The following is an 18,371-nucleotide window of genomic DNA, read 5'->3' on the forward strand; positions in this document are numbered from 1 at the left end:
TGTATTTTCAATTCAATATACAACCATTGTAAACAAAACAATTAGCAGAAATTAACAGTGCGAGTCCCATGATGTGCTTGTGTGCGTGTGCTTGTGTGTGGATGCAATGTGGGTGTGTGTGGACACGTAATAAGTGTGTTTTGGGTTTCTCGAGGCTGTATTTTTTACTCCTGTCTGCCCACATCAGCAAATTGCCTCTTCTAGCTCTGAAACACAAACAGAACTGAGCCAGTTCTACTTGGAACATGTTTTAATGTTTTAACCACGGAGCTCCGGTTCGGTTCGGTTCCGCACCGTTCGGCGGCAGCGGCGGCAGCAGCAGCAGTTCTGGGCGGGTTTGATGCTGCTGGACTCACGCTAAAGGGGAGGTGAGGAAGGAAATGGCGGCCGATCTTCATAAATATCGGTGATTTTAGAAAAAATAAAATAAATAAAAGACATTTTCCCGTGACTTCGTTCGGGAGATTCGTCTTTAGAGAGTCGTTCGTATGTCAAAACAGTTTGGGCCATTAGTTAGAATTAATAAACACTATAATGTGCGTCGTATGAAGAAATGTAAAGTTTTAAAAGGGATTTGCAGCGAGTTTCACGTTGTTTTGGTGGGTTTTGGGCGGTTTTAATGACTGTTAGAGGAGCTGGAGGCCCGTTAGCATGTTAGCATGCTAGCCCGTGTTTACGGAAATCGAACTCCACATTTATAACACAATTATTAAAATTTCACATGTTACACGAATACATACAGATTTTGTGTGATTAATGAAGTTTATCCAGTTTTGTATGGTTAGATTTTGCTTACGGTAATGTTTTTGACAGCAGATGTTTGATATTTATGATTAAAGTCATAACGATTATACACACGTCCTTCACACAGACAGGCGCCCGTCAATAACCCCATTCAGTAACTGCATCATGAATCGTTATGGTTGTTACATGTGGGTGGATGTTGTGTTTATATGCAAATATTGATATTATATTAAATATTATATGCAAATATCCCCACTGCAGTGTGGGAACACTTATAAACTCCAGAAGAAACAGAAGATGTTGAGAAAATGATAGCAGCTCAGGACCTTCAAACAGACTTCCACCAGTAAGTACCAGACACAAACTAACTAACAAACTCCTTCTCCAGACAGACACTGTCTGTGTCTCCAAACCTAAATGTTGAGCATTTATGAGCATCATTCGCACATTAAACAAGAAATCCAGCACCTGCCACATGACAGCTTGCTTACTGTGTGCTTGTGTAAGGCCTAACTAAAACAACACTGTGTTCATGATTGTAGAAAAACAGCTCATTAAACTGTGTCTTGGAGATTCAGCCCCGTATGCATACAAAACACATCTGACCTCTTGTTAGAGCTCTGTAAACACCAACAATAATGAAAGCACCTGTTAAATACATACACCTGAAGTACTCCACATACACACTGCTCTAATCACTGGTGCGTTGTTTGTTTAGGAAAGGATACTCTCAGCTCTCGGACACTGATCTTGAAGATCTCGAGGGTCGGAATGGCAAATCTGGCAAAGGAAAGGTACCTATAAGACAGAGAACTTGCAGAAAGGCATTCAGCTCTTTTATCACACAATCAGCTTTCGAATACACTGTTAAACAGATATGAGCAAGGCTGCGTGATTAATCTCATATAAGTGAAACTGCTATATGGTTTAGTGTGATTTTATTTAAATAAATAAATGAGTTGTGTTTCAAGTGAAGCACAACATTGTTTTTTTACAAATCTGCAGCTCATGAGTGGTTTGTAGAAAATACTGCTCTACACAAAATCATTTCCGCATGAGCTCTCAGATTGGGTAGTTTATAATGTGCGTTTGGGTATGCAATATGCACCAACTGTCTTTAAACCAGCTGTTGTTAACAAAAAATACGATTTGTGGGTTCCCTGAGGTTTTCCACTGAAATAACTTTAATGGTTTAACATTTGAGAAAGAAATTAAAACAGCTGTACTGTAAAATAGTACTTTTATTTTCTTATGTTATTGTTCTTACATTTATTTTACTGTGAAATATTGCAATAATAATAATATTCATAATATTAATTACAATGGGAATTACAGTTTGAGCCATTCAGCCATAGAAGCTTGTTTAATTCAAATGTTCTTGCTTTTTGCTATTTGTCTAGAAGGGGAAAAAGACCCTTGGAGAGAAGTTGAAGGGGTCAGAGGTGAGAGGTCGGGTAAATGGGCACCATCAGGAGAACGACATGGAGAATCTCAGTTTGTTTGAGATTGTCAAATTGGGCAAGGGTGCCACACAGGTATCAGCATACACACGAACAACTTCAGATACATGCTGATCTGTCAGACTATATTCATTTACAGACATACACGCTCTCTGTCTCAAAGTGCTCGGATGTATCATCAGAGTAAATCAGCAGTTTGTGTGGTTGGTTATTATATCCAGGTCTAACTGCAGTCTATGGTTTCTGTGTAGGCTGTGCGTGTAGGAAAGAAGGTTTAACTGAGCGAGTGTGTGTGTGTTTGCTTTCTCTCTCTCTCTGTAGTCAGTGGTTGATGATTGGATTGAGTCCTATAAGACGGACAGAGACTCTGCCCTGCTAGAACTCATCAACTTCTTTATCCACTGCTCTGGTTGTAAAGGTGTGTGTGTGTTCTGAGGTTTAAATGAGTTTACATAATTCCATTGTATATTTTGTCTTATTGAATGTGTATGTTTTTTATAGGTGCCGTGAGCTCCGAGATGTTTCGGCACATGCAAAATTCTGAGATCATCAGGAAAATGACGGAAGAGTTTGATGAGGTTTGTTAACCTGTTTATACCACAGACATTTCCATAGGTAGAATCTATGATGGGATGGAGGAGATTAGGTACTGTAAATGTATATGGAAAAAGAGTGTGTGTGTGTGTGTGTGTGTGTGTATGTGTGTGTTCAGGACAGTGGCGATTATCCGCTGGCAATGGCAGGTCCGGTGTGGAAGAAGTTTAAATTAAGCTTGTGTGAGTTCATAGCGGTCCTGGTCCGACAGTGCCAGTACAGCATCATCTATGATGAGTACATGATGGACACGATAATCTCTCTTCTCACCGGCCTGTCAGACTCACAGGTCAGAGCGTTCAGACACACCAGTACCCTGGCAGGTGGGTGACTTTGGGCTAGCTACTGTGCAGTATTCCGAATAAAATACTACAACATAGGGGTGGGCGATATGACCAAAATATTACAAGATGAGTAATTTTATTTCATGGTAACTATATATATCATGATATAATTAGTTTTGCAAAATGTTTGATGCCATAGAAATTTCATAATTCTTGTCACCAGGCTAATACTAGACTAAATTATAAATAAATAAGAAAAAAGCTACTTTCATTGTATAAAGTAATACAAGTTATAAAAACACTGCATATTCTTCACAGTGTAAAATATTTTTTTCTTATTATTAAAGTTACAAAAGTGATTTAGACGAGCAGTGAGAGATTTTCTCTTTTGTTGTTTGACAGCAGCTCTTTGATCAGACAGCAGGAATATTAGACTGCTGTCACTTTAAGAGCTGCCCAAATCCAATATACCGTTATACATGCATTTTTTCTCAACTGTTTGCTTTCACTTAAGACCTAAATTACTGTGTTTATGAGGATACTTGCAAAAATTGGTATTTTAACACACACAAGTGTGTGTGTATTTAACCTCTAACTAAATTCTGTCTTCCTGTGTGCATGCATCTCTGACAGTGCTCAGAAACAGATTGTCTCTCAGGCAGCATGCACGTACACCTAAATGAGCTCTCTTTCGCTGCTGATTGCGCTTTCAATGGCTTAAACTCACTTGTTTTAAACTGCAGTGTTTAAAAACACATGCAAACGATATGTTTTCATGACCATGTAGTACAATGCCACGTGAGTGTGTAGCCACGATGATAAAGATGATATTTGAAAATCTTGATATTTAATATACTATAAAATATAATATTACAAAAAAATACTATGGAAGTCACTGTGGACCAGCAACTGTTTGGTTTTCCATGTTCCTCAAAATAACATTTATCTTCAGAAGGAACTCATTCAGGTTTAAAACCACTTTTGAATGAGTAAATGGTGGTATAAAAATAAAACATGACAGAATTTAAATTTTTGGGTGAACTACCGTAATTCCTCAAATAAAAGCCGGGGCCTTTATTTACCTGAACTGCAGAAGGTAACAGGCTTTTATTTGAAGAAGGCTTTTATTAGAGGCAGGCCTTTATTTCTAATTCCGTCTGTTTGATAAGTAATTGTTTTAAATAACCCGTTTTAAATTTAAAGTGGACAGTGGATAGAGATCATAACATTCAGTTCAGAATCAATCACTAAAAGAACAAGCTCGGTTCTCACGCGCTGCGTGTCAGTCTGCTTCATGCTGAATCACGCATGCGCAGTATCATCAGCTCCTCGGTTCTCGAATCAGACGCGTCTGAAAGAAACGCTTCTCGGTTCAGTGTACTGGTGATCCGAAAACCGATGCAACCGGTTCTTGACTCGAGAATGAGAAACGCTCCGGCAGTGGACGTGTACGTTCGTTATCTGGCTCTGCTGCACAAATTTTCCCCGGACTTTATTTAAGACCGGCCTTTATTTGTCCGTGTTGACCACGCCCCCGGCCACTATAAGAGGCCCGGCGTTTATTTGACTACCGGTTATTATTTGAGGAATTACGGTATTCCTTTAACGTTAATAAAACAACAAAACACAAAGAGAAAAAGCACTCACTGCTCTTGACTGAATAAATTTAATAATGTTGCTTTAGGTATCAGTTTATATAGTGTTGTATTTTTATATCGGTTCATTCAATTTCTTGAATGCTCCTGCAAAATACATCTATTGTACCTGAAAATAAAGCACTGTTTGTTTTATTTGTATATTACGTGTAATTGTAATGTGTATCTTTTTCATTCTTTTATCTTTGTTATTAAAAAAATAAGAACAAAGATTTTAACCTTCGCCCTCTAAATATCTGCCATTCTTTTTTTTTCTTTTTTTGTTACCTTGAAAGGCTTTGTTTTTATAATAAGGAAATTTGTTTGGCTGTAATGCTTAGACAACTTGCAAAATAGTAAAACCAACATTACAAAGAATTGTGATAAAGTCGTGAATCCGTGATATTTCTAAAAAACAAAAACCTGTGATATAATATTTTTCCATATGATATCGCCCACACCTAGTATGAATTATACACTGAACTTTTCTTCCACTGTATTTCAGCCATGAAACTGATGACCGCCTTGGTGAATGTTGCTCTGAATTTGAGCATTAATTTGGACAACACACAAAGACAATATGAGACAGAACGCAACAAGAGCATTGGGAAACGAGCCAATGAACGCCTGGAGCTCCTGCTGCAAAAACGCAAGGAGGTGATGCACACACACACACGTACAAACACATACACATCCATATACTTAAAAAACCTTCATTCAAACATGTTCTTTTGTAATTATTAGCTCCAGGAAAACCAGGATGAGATTGAGAACATGATGAATGCCATTTTTAAAGGAGTATTCATCCACAGATACAGGTAAGCAAACATCCCAATAATTGACTGACTGATTCAAGAAATTCATATTTTTAAATGATCTAAGAGCTGCTTTTTCTCTTGTATTTGTGTGCAGGGATGTGATTGCTGAGATCAGGGTTGTCTGCATTGAAGAGATTGGTATGTGGATGAAGATGTACAGTGATGCATTTCTTAATGACAGTTACCTGAAGTACGTGGGCTGGACCATGTATGATAAGGTATCACAAACATTCATACAGATTGGTTGTTATATACAGGTCAAACCTACCACATCTCACGTTTCATCCATTTACACTATTTTTCATTCCCCAGCAAGGTGAGGTCCGTCTGAAGTGTCTCACTGCTCTTCAGGGTTTGTATTATAGCAGAGAACTCAATGCCAGACTTGAACTCTTCACCAGCCGCTTCAAGGTGAGTCTTTCACCAGGACTCTTGGTCTCTTGCTATGCCAACAACGTCTCTAAGTGTGGATTCCTATTCATCACTGGAAAATGTAGTTTCTTACCAACAGTTCTCTCATTCTTTGTCTCTGTAGGATCGGATTGTGTCCATGACTTTGGATAAGGAATATGATGTTGCTGTTCAGGCCATTAAGTTGCTGACGCTGGTCTTGCAGTGAGTTCAGCATTCAGTCTTACTTTTCTTTTAGAGGTGTCCTTTTACTATGTGATTGTGTTTGTTTACGCACACAGGAGTAGTGATGAGATTTTGACGGCAGAAGACTGTGAGAGCGTCTATCACTTGGTTTACTCCGCCCACCGACCCATTGCTGTGGCAGCAGGGGAGTTTCTCTACAAAAAGTAAATGTCACATTTTTTAAATAACAGTGTAATTAAACACATTTGCCACATTAGTTCTTATCCATAATGCATCTGATGCTCACCATGACTGACTGATTCCTGTATGCTGGTGCTGTGTTCCCAGGTTATTCAGTCATCATGGTCCAGAGGATGAGGGGCGGCCCAGGAGAGGCAGACAGTGTTTGAATGCTAACCTCATCAGAACGACTGTCTTGTTCTTTCTTGAGAGTGAGGTGTGCTTGATGTGCTCAGCGTGCTATGTCACTTCTTAATGTCTTGGTATAGAAATATTTTGACTGGGCAGGTCATAGTATGGGGGTGGTGTTGGCGCAGTGGATAAGTCACATGCCTTTGGTGTGAGAGACCCGGGTTTGAATCCACTGTGAGACACCAATGTGTCCCTGAGCAAGACACTTAACCCCTAGTTGCTCCAGAGGCGTGCGACCTCTGACATATATAGCAATTGTAAGTCGCTTTGGATAAAAGCGTCAGCTAAATGAATAAATGTAAATGTAAAAATGTAGTATTTCACATGTCTGTTTTCCTTCTCTGAGATGCCAGTGCATTGTATGAGAACAAATTGTGACAAAGGCAGTTAGAGATTAAGAATGTAGCCTAATTTATTCCTCTGAATAGAATAGTAAACTGTGAGACAGTAGGTTGGCTTTTTAAGATATCATGAAAGTTTGTGTGTTTTAGCTGCATGAGCATGGTGCCTACCTGGTGGACAGCTTGTGGGATTGTGCATCAGAGCTGCTGAAGGACTGGGAGAGTATGATCAGCCTGCTGCTGGATGAACCTTACCCCGGAGAGGAGGGTACATGGCTATTTGTGTCAGGATCAGAATTTGGCTAAAAATCATTCTTACCTAAACTATTTAATCCCCATGATTTGTGTGTTTCAGCTCTCACTGATGCTCAGGAAACTGCTCTGATTGAGATCATGCTTTGTGCTGTCAGGCAGACTTGTGAGTGTCACCCACCCATCGGACGAGGCCCTGGCAAAAGGGTGAGACACACATACAAACAACATTTTGGTTTCACCATATTAGTGAGGATGTCGCATAGATGCAAACGTTTTTACACGGAGGTGATTTTTTTTAATCTCCTGGCCCTGAACCTAAACCAAAAAGGTATTACTGGATAAAATTTTGACATGAAATATAAATTCACCCTATCTATTTTCTAAATTTGCTATTGTTGAATAACTTGTCCGTGCATGGGGTTCATTTAAATATTTTTTTTGTGTTTCTCTGGTAATGTATGCTGGACTAATTATTTAGTCCATTTAAACCCTGCATGTTATGCTCACATTCAGATCGGCCTCCATCAAGTCAAGAACCTCATGAATAGATCCAAGAACCTGTTCTATATTGATTCTTTTTCAATAGTCTGTTCTGATCACTCTGATGTACATCATAATATGGAAAAAACCTGTTGCTATTTCTTTCATTACTCTGAAGCAAACTCATTTTGCCGATTGTTCTTTTCAAACAGAGAGAACCCGCTTATGTGGACATGTTCTTTTTTTGGCATATTTACTATATTTGTGAGGATATTTTCAAAACTTTGAATATCACAAAACCGTAGTAGCCAAACATATTACTCATGCACACACAAATATTTTCAATCCAGAAAATTGTCAATCATGTTAAATGATCAATAGATCAAATGAATTTCTAAACCGCCCATAAATAAATATTCTGTTATTATTTCCTCCTTTTCATGTTTTTCAAATGTGCATGCTGTTTCTTATTCTGGCACAGGTTCTAACAGCTAAAGAAAAGAAAACCCAGCTGGATGATCGAACAAAGATCACTGAAACATTTGCTGTGGCTCTGCCTCTGTTACTGGCTAAAGTGAGTGATTTTGTGCCTTGCCAGATGCGTGCAATGCATCAGTTGAATAACAAACAAATGTAAATTATGTAAATGTAAAGATCACTTTAAGAAGTATTGTGCAGTATTGTTTGGCTTTTTGGGGATAAAGCAATGGTCCACATCTCACTGCATACAGATATCCCAAATAAGTGATTGCAATCTAAATAACGATGGAAACCAAGTGATTTCTGAAAAATTACTTCTCTGTCTCTTTCTCAGTATTCAGTGGACCCAGAGAAGGTCACTAATCTGTTGCAGTTTCCTCAGTATTTTGATCTAGAGATCTACACAACTGGTCGGCTGGAAAAGGTAATTATTCACATACAAAAAAATTAAATAAAATGTATCACATAGTACACTACATATTGTGCTAATAAAATAAGTCACTTTTAACATGAAAAATTTTTCCAATAGTAGTAACATATTTTAATCCATATATGAAGTCAAGAAATGACTGATAGTAAATGTTTTGTTGTAGTAGTTCTAGAAGTAATTCTTGTGCTGATGTCCTGCAGCATCTGGATGCTTTGCTGCGCCAGGTCCGTGATGTGGTGGAGAAGCACACAGACACAGATGTATTAGAGGCATGTTCCATGACATTCCATGCACTATGCAATGAAGAATTCACCATCTATAACCGTGTAGATATTGTCCGCAGCCAGATGATTGATGAACAGATCGATAAGTTCCACCGTCTGTTGGAGGACGTCCTGCAGGAGGTGTGTGTGCTAATTTTCTCTGGGACTGTTCTTTGTGATTTCACCAGATTCAGTTTTAACGGTTTCGTTTCTTTAAGGGAGAGGAGCCTGATGAAGATGATGCCTATCAAGTTTTGTCAACACTCAAAAGAATCACAGCCTTCCACAAGTAAGAACACACTTTTTGATAAATCTGAGAAATTCCAAAGGTCCTAAAACAGATCTTTTTTTATTATTATTATTATTATTATTATTATTATTATAATTGATTTTGGAGTTAATTAAATAAATCGTTACATGTTTTGTGAAGTTCACATTCATAGACCAGTGGACTTTCTTAATCAGAACTGTGTTTGTGCTCCTTGCAGTGCCCATGACCTCACTAAATGGGACCTTTTCACCAGCAACTACAAACTTTTGAACTCTGGCCTGCAGAATGGAGATATGCCTGAGCAGGTACTGAATACTGATCCAGAGGCTTAACTCATTTTATTCCACTGGCCCGGTTGCATGCCTTATACATGCTCTTTTGCAGTGAAATGTTGCTCTGAAACAACTTAATGTTGCCTTAATGACCAGTAATGGCATAAAATGGAGCACATTGCTTTTACAATTTTTGTTCCCCAGATGCATTTAGAGGAAATTTAATTACATAAATTCATAATCAAGGAATAATGTTTTTAAGAAGAAGAAAAAAAATATTTAGTGATAAGACTTGACTGGATAAGAGAACATTAATACAAAGTTAGACCTACAAAATAATGTAACGGATAATTGTTTTGTATTAATATAATAATCAATTTTTAACTAGCAGTACAGATAAGCCCCTTAAACTCAAAATAATTACCTTTTAATTACATGTTCCCTATTTTTTTTTTTTTTTCAAAAAGCAGGCCCTACTACACTTCTGTACAGGCCATATTTGGTCTTTGGGCCATGTGTTTGATTATATTATTTTGTTTTGCCTTTATAGATTGTGGCTCATGCACTCCAGTGCACTCACTATGTCATACTCTGGCACTTGGCTAAGGTCTCGGAGTCCAGTACCAGCAAGGTAGAACACACATACACGCCCAGAGCTGTGTTGAGACTGTCATTTGTGAGCGTTTAGTCACTATCGTCCCATTTCAGGATGATATGGTGCTGTTGCGAAGACAAGTGAGAGCCTTCTGTATGATGTGTCAGAGGTACCTGAATAGTATCAGCACTGTTGTCAAAGAACAGGTGAGTCTGACCTGCCACACCAGGACCCTACATCCTTTCATGTATAGGGGATTCTGGGAAAATGAACTGTGATTTGTGTGTTGTAGGCCTTCACCATTCTCTGTGATGCACTCCTGATCTTCAGTTATCAGATTGTAGCGTCGGGGCGGGAAGCTTTAGAGCCCCTGGTGTTCAGTCCAGATGCATCCTTACAGAGCGAACTACTCAACTTCATCCTTGATCACGTGTTTGTTGACCAGGATGAGGACAGCAGCACAGGTAAATGACAATTAGGATAGAAGACTGCTCTGATTCACTTTAAGGTGGCACACACACTACTGTGTGTGAATATGAGTGTATAACAGCAAGTATGCAATAGGGCTGGGCAAAAAAAAAAATAGATTTTTAGATTAATCATTTTTTTTTAAAAGATGTCGATTCGATATCGATTCTCAATAGCCGCAAATCGATGATTTCTGGTGTTTAGTTCAGCAAACATTTAAAACAAACTCTGATTAATGTGAATCTTATCATTAGTCTTCTCCACTAGATGTCAGCCTTATGCAATGTTACAACTGGTTACAACGGAAAGCCTGTCATTCATTAAGTGCTTATCATAGTAGAGATTCTGTTGACAAGAACCAAGAACAATGGAATATGCACGATTTGCAATGCTCAGGTAAAATTCTATAGTAATGCTACAAATGTGTGGATGCATTTGACATAATGCGTAAAGGCTCCATGATTTCCGCAGTGAATGAATGACTGGTGGATAGGGATGCACATTTCTTTACAGGGACTTTAAGGTCAGGAATCGGATACTTGTTGTCAAACTCGATTCCGCCTTTTGATTCCTATGCACTCTTTTTCACTTCATCTTTGAGGACCGGACCTAGCGATCTACTATGGTTTTCCGCGTTAATCTAAGCGCTCCAAAGTTTGGCTACATTTGCAATCAGAGGGCCAAACAGGCGAAGTATAATATCCATTATAGCTGAACATGTTGGAAGAGAGGTGTCACCACCAACATGACAAAGCACTTTAATTTAATAGATCGTTCAAAATCACGAGCACGATTCAAACACCAACGGGATTCTGTTCCTATATTACAATGATTTGTCTCTTTCATTCTTCCACCTTTGACGTTGTGCGATCAATGTTGTGATCACTTGGTTTGGCAGCGTATGATCATACCAGTGTGATTTGTACATTTAAATTTGTGTTTGCACTGCCACTGACCTAAAGAGAGCTGCTGCCTTCTGTCATGAATGAAACCGCTTCATAGTCTTTTGTATTATTGGTCTTTTCAGCCACACAGTATCATTAGTTCTGTTACAAACATTCAAAAAACAGTAGTACTGGGATAAAAGTTTATAATTTGTTCGATTTGTATGGTAGTGATTTAAAATAGGGTAAATCACCATTTGAAAGTAATTTGACAATTCAAATGGAGATTTATCGATTACATTGTTACGCCAGTAGGTGGTGAAAAGGGGCTGTTAAAATGTATTTGTCTTTGAATCATAGAAGAGATTCGTTCAAGAACGCTGATTCATCCAGTTATGAAACAAGTACATCTTGAGTGAGTCATTGAATCATTTATTCATAAATTACATGTGATTTTGTTTAGTTGTCTAATGTTTTTTCTTCAGAATCATAAGAGAACTACAATTTCCATTTGGGGAAAAAACAAACAAACAAACTGTTTATCCAGAATCATGCTGTTCTATTTTGCACACAAACGACTCTTAAAGAGTCCTGTTTTTATGTTGCATATTGATTTTTGTTCATGGTATTCAGCTCTAATAAATGCTTTTCAAAAAAGATACAGAGGATAAATGTTTGATATAATTACTTAATCACATTGGAATCGAAACTGAGAATCGAAACGAATCGTAATCGATAAGCAGAATCGGAAATTGATCAAATTCAAACGATACCCAACCCTACATATGGATTTGTTTTCTGATGTTTTATATTTTAGACCATGTAAATGTTGTTTACCTGGACTTTCAGTGGAGGGACAGAAACAGCTCTTGTTTCATTAAAAATATCTTAATTTGTATTTTGAAAATTAACCAAAACTTATGACAAATAAAATTATGACAGAATTTTCATTTTTGGGTGAACTATTCCTTTAAGAAACCTCTTAGGAAACAATGGAACAGAAATGAGATGCTGAACCTTTTATGATGAGACGTAATCTATTAAATAAATCATTTGTGCAAAACTTAACACACTACCAGTCAAAAGTTTGGTCATTTTTTTTTTCCTTTTTTTTTTCTTTTTTACAGTATGTTATGATTAGTTATTATCATTATTAAATTCTGCACGATTGTTGACTGCTATTTTTTTTTACTATCCAGTCAAATTTATTAAGCTAATTTTTGGTTGTGTCTTGCAGATGACGAGGCTGGTAAGATTGAGGCGCTCCACAGACGCAGGAATTTACTGGCCGCCTTCTGCAAATTAATAATCTACAGTGTGGTAGAGATGAAGACAGGAGCAGATATCTTCAGACAATACATGAGAGTGAGTCTCATTTATGTTGTAACATTCCTCTCTGTTTGTTACTTGATGCTTACATTGACTCCCTGTCTCTGTCTGTGTGTAGTACTATAATGATTACGGTGATATCATTAAGGAGACCATGAGTAAAGCACGTCAGATCGACAAGATTCAGTGTGCCAAGACTCTGATCCTCAGCTTGCAGCAGGTGAGGCAGTGCTTCCCTCCTTACTCAGACCGGCTCTCCCAGCAACACTGAATAACAGAAGTGTGATGTTTGTGTTTCAGCTGTTTAATGAGATGCTGAATGATCTGGGCTGTAACTTCGATCGGTCCACATCTGCATTCTGTGGGATTAAAGAACTGGCCCGACGCTTCTCACTCACGTTTGGACTCGATCAAATCAAAACCAGAGAGGCCATTGCAATGCTCCACAAGTAAGACAATTTAAACACAGTTGCTGTGAAGTCCCAGCTGTGTTCTGGTTCTTGATCTCGAATCTTTGTATGAGAGCTCCAGCCACTTTCTTTATCCTATTTGTGTTAAACTGTATTTTTTATATTGGGAATTTAATTCTGGCACCAGCATTAACATTAAAATCATTTAAGTGGAAAAGGGGAAAATGTGTGTCTTTGAGACAGAGTCACAGAGTGTGTGTTTTCTGTGTTTAGGGATGGAATAGAATTTGCCTTTAAAGAACCCAGTCCACAGGGGGAGGGCGGCCCTCCTCTAAACCTCGCATTCCTTGACATCCTCAGTGAGTTTTCCTCCAAACTACTGAGGCAGGACAAGAGGACTGTGTAAGACACTCACATTGAGAATCCCTGCTGTCTCAAATCCTCAAAGACCCAAGTTTTTATATTCATGATGCAGTAGTTTTAGGAAGCCATTAGTTGTAAAAAAAAAAAAAAAAAAAAACATTTCATTTAGGCACTTTTGCATTGTAATATGACTAAAGGTTGCAAAACATTTGCCATTTTGCTAAATTTCTACTAAAGTGAAAACCAGCACACGAGTGTATTTGAAAAATAATAGATTTGAACCAGTAAATTTGATTAAAATACTGTATTTAAATTTAAATATTTAAAAAACGTATGTTTTTCTTGTCAATGAGCAATTGACAAATCAGATCAGAAAACAGCTGATTTTTTTTGTACCATTCATTAAATAGGCTTCACTGTGTAAAAACAGTAGAAAAAAGTTTGATGCCAGCGTTGCATTTTTTCTATGCTTTGAACAATGTTTTTATATGTACCGGTATGTTAAAATTTTCAGGGCATATAAGCCTTTTCCCGTCACTAGACACATAGATAAATTAACTTTCTAAATAGATTTTTTGGTTTGGTTTGAAAAGTGTTAAATATGTCAGCCTGTTGGTGGCATTTTTGGTGACGCGTAATTGAAAAATATACAAATGTTGAAATTCTGTTACACTGGGTCTCTGAAGGTTAATGGTGCATTTTTCTTTAAATTAGTATCTCTATTGAAGTATATTTCTGTTTATTGTTTGACTTCCAATCTCTCCCTTCAGGCACCTGTATCTAGAGCGGTTTATGACCTTTCAAATGGCCCTGCAGAGGGACGACTGCTGGTTACCGCTCATCTCCTACCGTAACTCTCTGCAGGCGGGCACTGATGATGACACTCTGTCTGTCATCAGCGGTATGAGCAGCAGGAGCTCCACCCGCAGTCGCAGGAGCAAACCACCTGCCGCCAGCAAGAGAAAACTACCCGAGGGTACATATGCATTGAATCGTAATTATATGATTCATTAGAATCTTTATAGATTCATCTATAATCTTTAGGGTAAAACTGACTTGCTGTTTCATTGTCTTCTCTCTATGTCTGTCTCTCAGAGGACAGTAGCTGTAGCAGCAGTGATGTGAGCATGTGGGTAAATCGTGAGCAGAGTGGCCCGCACACTCCTGCAATGATGTCATCTCCCCACATCGTCTCTACTGTCCTGCGGGATGCAAAGAAGCTCCGCCCTGAGCAGGGGTACATGGGAGTTTACAGTATGAGCAACGAAACGCCACACACACCTCTGCAGCAACAGCACCAACACATGGACTACAAGTAAGCACAGAAAAACTAAAAGTTTTCCACATATTACATAACACACACACATACCCTTATTAGTAAAAATTTGATTGAGAGCTGTTTTGTTTTCAGTTCTCAGGTCGCGTGGATGATGGCACAGAAACAGCAGCAGGAAAGAGCAAGCCTGCAGTACGGCAAGATGAGAGGCCACATTCAGCACACCATGTGAGTACACATTCACATACAAATATTGGGATCAGTATGATTTTTAAAACATAGAAATTAATTCTTTTTTTCAGCAATGATGCAGTAAAATTGATTAAACGTGATAGTAAAAACATTTATAATGTTACAAAAGAATTCTGTCAAATAAATGTAGTTGTTCTTTTGAACTTTCTATTCAAAGCGTGTGAATATTAAGCTGTTTTCGACATTCATAATAAATATTTTTTTGTGTGTCAAAGGAGCATATAAAAAGTATCATGTGACATTGAAGAATAAAAAAAAATGGCTGCTAAAAATAAATCAATTAAAATATATTTAAATAGCAAAATTGTTTACTAGTTTTTAATATTACTGTTTTACTGTATAAATGCTGATTGTTGAATGTAAGAGGTTTATTTCAATAACATTTAATCCTACTATCTTTTGAAGGGTAGTGTCATACACATAGTGATGCACCTTTATGGATTATCTGGCCTGATTATGAATTACTTGTGATTTGATATCATTTCAGCTTTTGCATTTTAATGCTATTTTGTTGACAAACTAGCATTGTTCCGTTTTATGGTTTTTGAATAAGGACTGCCACAGTAACAAGATTTGAACGTTTTTGATTGTGGTCACCAGCCCTTAAAATCTTACATGGTCATTTGCATTCTTGCCCTCATATTTAATTTTTTTAATAATTTGCTTGGCAGTCGGCGTGGCAGTGGGCTGATGGAGGACGATGAGGAACCAATTGTAGAGGATGTGATGATGTCATCAGAGGAACGACTAGACGACCTTAACGAGGGCATGGACTTCGACACCATGGATATTGATCTGGTAGGAATCAGTATTCAGGAAAGCATCTTATCAACGAGTTAAAACCCTTTCTAATGCAAAGATTCACTGTTACTCAATCAGGTGCAGAGACACTATGATAGCGTTGCTAAGATCTTCCCATAATCCATCTAATCCGGTTTCCTTCGGCTGTGGGCTCAAGAGAAAACACATTTTGTGTGTCGTTGTTTTTAACTTTGCCTTTTTTTGTTTTTCTGAAGCCTCCATCCAAAAACCGCAGGGAGAGATCAGAGCTGAAACCAGACTACTTTGACCCTGCCTCCATCATGGATGACTCTGTAAGCATTCTTTCATCTGCCTGTTTATTAATTCATTTATTAATCCACTTCATAATTTATTGATTAGATGTGCTTGTTAGAAATCCCTTAGATTTACATTAAAGGAGGGACCAGAGGATTATGTGTTTTTTTTTTTAATCTTGTGCCAGTAAGCACCCACACAACATTGTGGCACTTGTTTATTTTTTTCACGAAACTTCAAGAATCTAATTTGCTTGTTTGTTCTCGCTGTCCATTTACTCGTCACTGTTAACTGACAGACGAAATGCTAAGGAAGAACACAGTACTAAAGACCCATTCATGCCAAAAACGATATATTACAAAACAAAAACCTATGAAGTTTAAAACATCATTCTAAAGTGACTCTGTGTGTTTTGTTTAACAGGTTCTTAATGTCTCCATGTTCTGAGATGGATACATGAGAGCGGTGACATGAGGTTTCCCTCCTCTGATTTCACTCCATGAACTAAATGCACATGATGGTGCTGCGTATCTCTCCCTCCTGAAAACACACCATAACTTTCCATCTGTACATATAACAGCCCACAGGGCGACAGACAGACATTTTCAGCATGAGATCAGACTTATCTTTTCATGCTCTTTTGTAATGGAGGTTTAAAAATAGCTTCTTTTTTTTTAACTCCTGGAGGAGTTTAGATTTTTAGGTAATTTTGTAAAGACAATCAGTTGTAAATGACTTTATAAAGGGTGATTTAAATCTTAAATTTATACCTCAACTTTCTTTAAAGGGTTTAGACTTGCAGTGTCTGTTTTTTTTCTTCACATTATATATGTATATGTTCTCTGAGAGCTCTAAGCACTTGTACTGATTGGTTAAAACTTAGGAATCCCACCCCTGACTCGAGTTAAATTAATGTCTTGATTTTAAATTTTTTTGGTCAACATAAAATTTCAAAGGTATTTCTGCATTAAGAGCATTGCCCCCTATTTTCAAAGAAAAGCTCTTTCTGTAGAATATATCCAATTTCTTTTTAAATATTAAAAATAGTATTCTAATATATTATTATATATCTTAAAAATATATATAATTATTTTGTTTTACACAAAATGTGTAATGTAATGTGAATCATTGCTGATTTATATTTAACTTAATGTTTTTATGTTTGATATCCAACCTACCGTCTCATTCACATTGCACCTGTCCCGAGAGAATCACTGATGTTTTATTAACTTTCATTTTGAAAAAGCTCCACTGTGAAAAATTCTATAATCTTTCCCTTCTGTGTAGTTCATTGTGGTTGTGGGTTGTTTAGGAGGTTAGGCTTGTTAATCGGAGTGAATTATAATGATTGTCTTTGTGGTGAGAAATCTTAGTAAATGTAACCATGGTGGTTTTATGCCTGGTAAATACATTTCTGCATGGAGCTTTCGATCAGGATTGGAAAGGAAACATCTTTTTGCGTTTCACAAATAGTTGGTCATTGGTCCCACTTTGATTTTAATTTTCAGTCCTGCAATGTCTTATTTCCAAAAGTGTGTGTGTGTGTATTTTAATGTATTGGACTGTACATAAAAACCAAGATGTTTTTATTCTATATACAAGATGTCAGTTGTATCATTTACTATGTTTATTGCATTTATATTTAGATATTAAATAAACCTTCCTGATCTTTAGCACTGCTCTCATTGGCAGCTGCACATTTTGCTAAAATGCAAGAAAAATACATTCGTCACATTTTATTCAGTTGCTTTATTGAAAAATACTAGATCTCAGAATTTATGTTTTTTTCTTTATATTTGATTTAAAAAATGTCTTACAAAAGCACTTTTGCTTCATCATTGATTTGTTTCTATGAACCTTGAATGCAACTGTGACATTTTCTGGGTCTTGAACAAGAAGGTCAGTGTTCTACAGTGGCCTGATCAAAGCCTTCATTCACACAAAGAATCAATGACAAAACAAACACATCCACCCAGAACAAATGACAAGAGATCAATGCTAAACAAGCAAAAGGTCTGGATATTTGCGGCATTAAAAAAACTACTAAACACGTCATGAAGGGTTAGTTGTTTGTAGACATGATATGAAGCATATTTACATCTTTTAAAAATAACTGAATATAGAATTTAAGAATAATGTTGATGTAAAAATGATGTCTCTAACTTTAGTTTAAAACATTACTGGTTAGGTTTCAGGAATAAACACAAAAGTGTTCACACTGAGCTCCTAGGCAGATTATTTTTCTAATATTTCAAATGTGCAAAACTCTAACATTAAGATGAGCAAGACGAACAATACCGAAGGTTCAAGACAACTAATTCAAATTATTTATTATTTATTAGTTTTTAGGTGTAAATGTGTCAGTAAGGTGATAAAGTGGAAAATATGCTACATGGTATGCTAC

At 37.2% G+C, this 18,371-nt stretch overlaps 1 protein-coding gene across 1 annotated transcript; it reads left to right on the plus strand.

Annotated features, from left to right (window-relative positions):
- Window positions 1-93: 93 nt before the first annotated feature.
- On the plus strand, window positions 94-17,640 carry stag2a (STAG2 cohesin complex component a). Its single transcript, XM_059551049.1, has 34 exons — window positions 94-368; window positions 1,006-1,090; window positions 1,463-1,538; window positions 2,145-2,279; window positions 2,526-2,622; window positions 2,706-2,782; window positions 2,917-3,121; window positions 5,222-5,373; window positions 5,461-5,534; window positions 5,629-5,752; window positions 5,847-5,945; window positions 6,070-6,149; window positions 6,227-6,334; window positions 6,459-6,567; window positions 7,034-7,151; window positions 7,239-7,342; window positions 8,100-8,192; window positions 8,433-8,522; window positions 8,729-8,932; window positions 9,010-9,080; window positions 9,280-9,367; window positions 9,885-9,965; window positions 10,043-10,135; window positions 10,222-10,393; window positions 12,519-12,646; window positions 12,729-12,830; window positions 12,911-13,059; window positions 13,294-13,422; window positions 14,154-14,359; window positions 14,479-14,698; window positions 14,795-14,887; window positions 15,583-15,709; window positions 15,928-16,005; window positions 16,391-17,640. The coding sequence occupies exons 2-34, from the start codon at window positions 1,053-1,055 to the stop codon at window positions 16,412-16,414; spliced, it is 3,744 nt and encodes a 1,247-aa protein (XP_059407032.1). The 5' UTR covers window positions 94-368; window positions 1,006-1,052; the 3' UTR covers window positions 16,415-17,640.
- Window positions 17,641-18,371: the final 731 nt, after the last annotated feature.

The sequence above is a fragment of the Carassius carassius genome, chromosome 5 (genome assembly GCF_963082965.1).
Source record: "Carassius carassius chromosome 5, fCarCar2.1, whole genome shotgun sequence".
NCBI lineage: Eukaryota > Metazoa > Chordata > Actinopteri > Cypriniformes > Cyprinidae > Carassius > Carassius carassius.

What these genes read in the sequence shown, in the direction of transcription:
- stag2a (XM_059551049.1), top strand. Translation starts at nt 1,053, where the DNA reads ATGATAGCAGCTCAGGACCTTCAAACAGACTTCCACCA. An exon ending in TGCTGCAAAAACGCAAGGAG is followed by an intron (nt 5,374 to 5,460) that starts GTGATGCACACA and finishes TGTAATTATTAG; the next exon opens with CTCCAGGAAAACCAGGATGA. An exon ending in TTGCTGACGCTGGTCTTGCA is followed by an intron (nt 6,150 to 6,226) that starts GTGAGTTCAGCA and finishes TTACGCACACAG; the next exon opens with GAGTAGTGATGAGATTTTGA.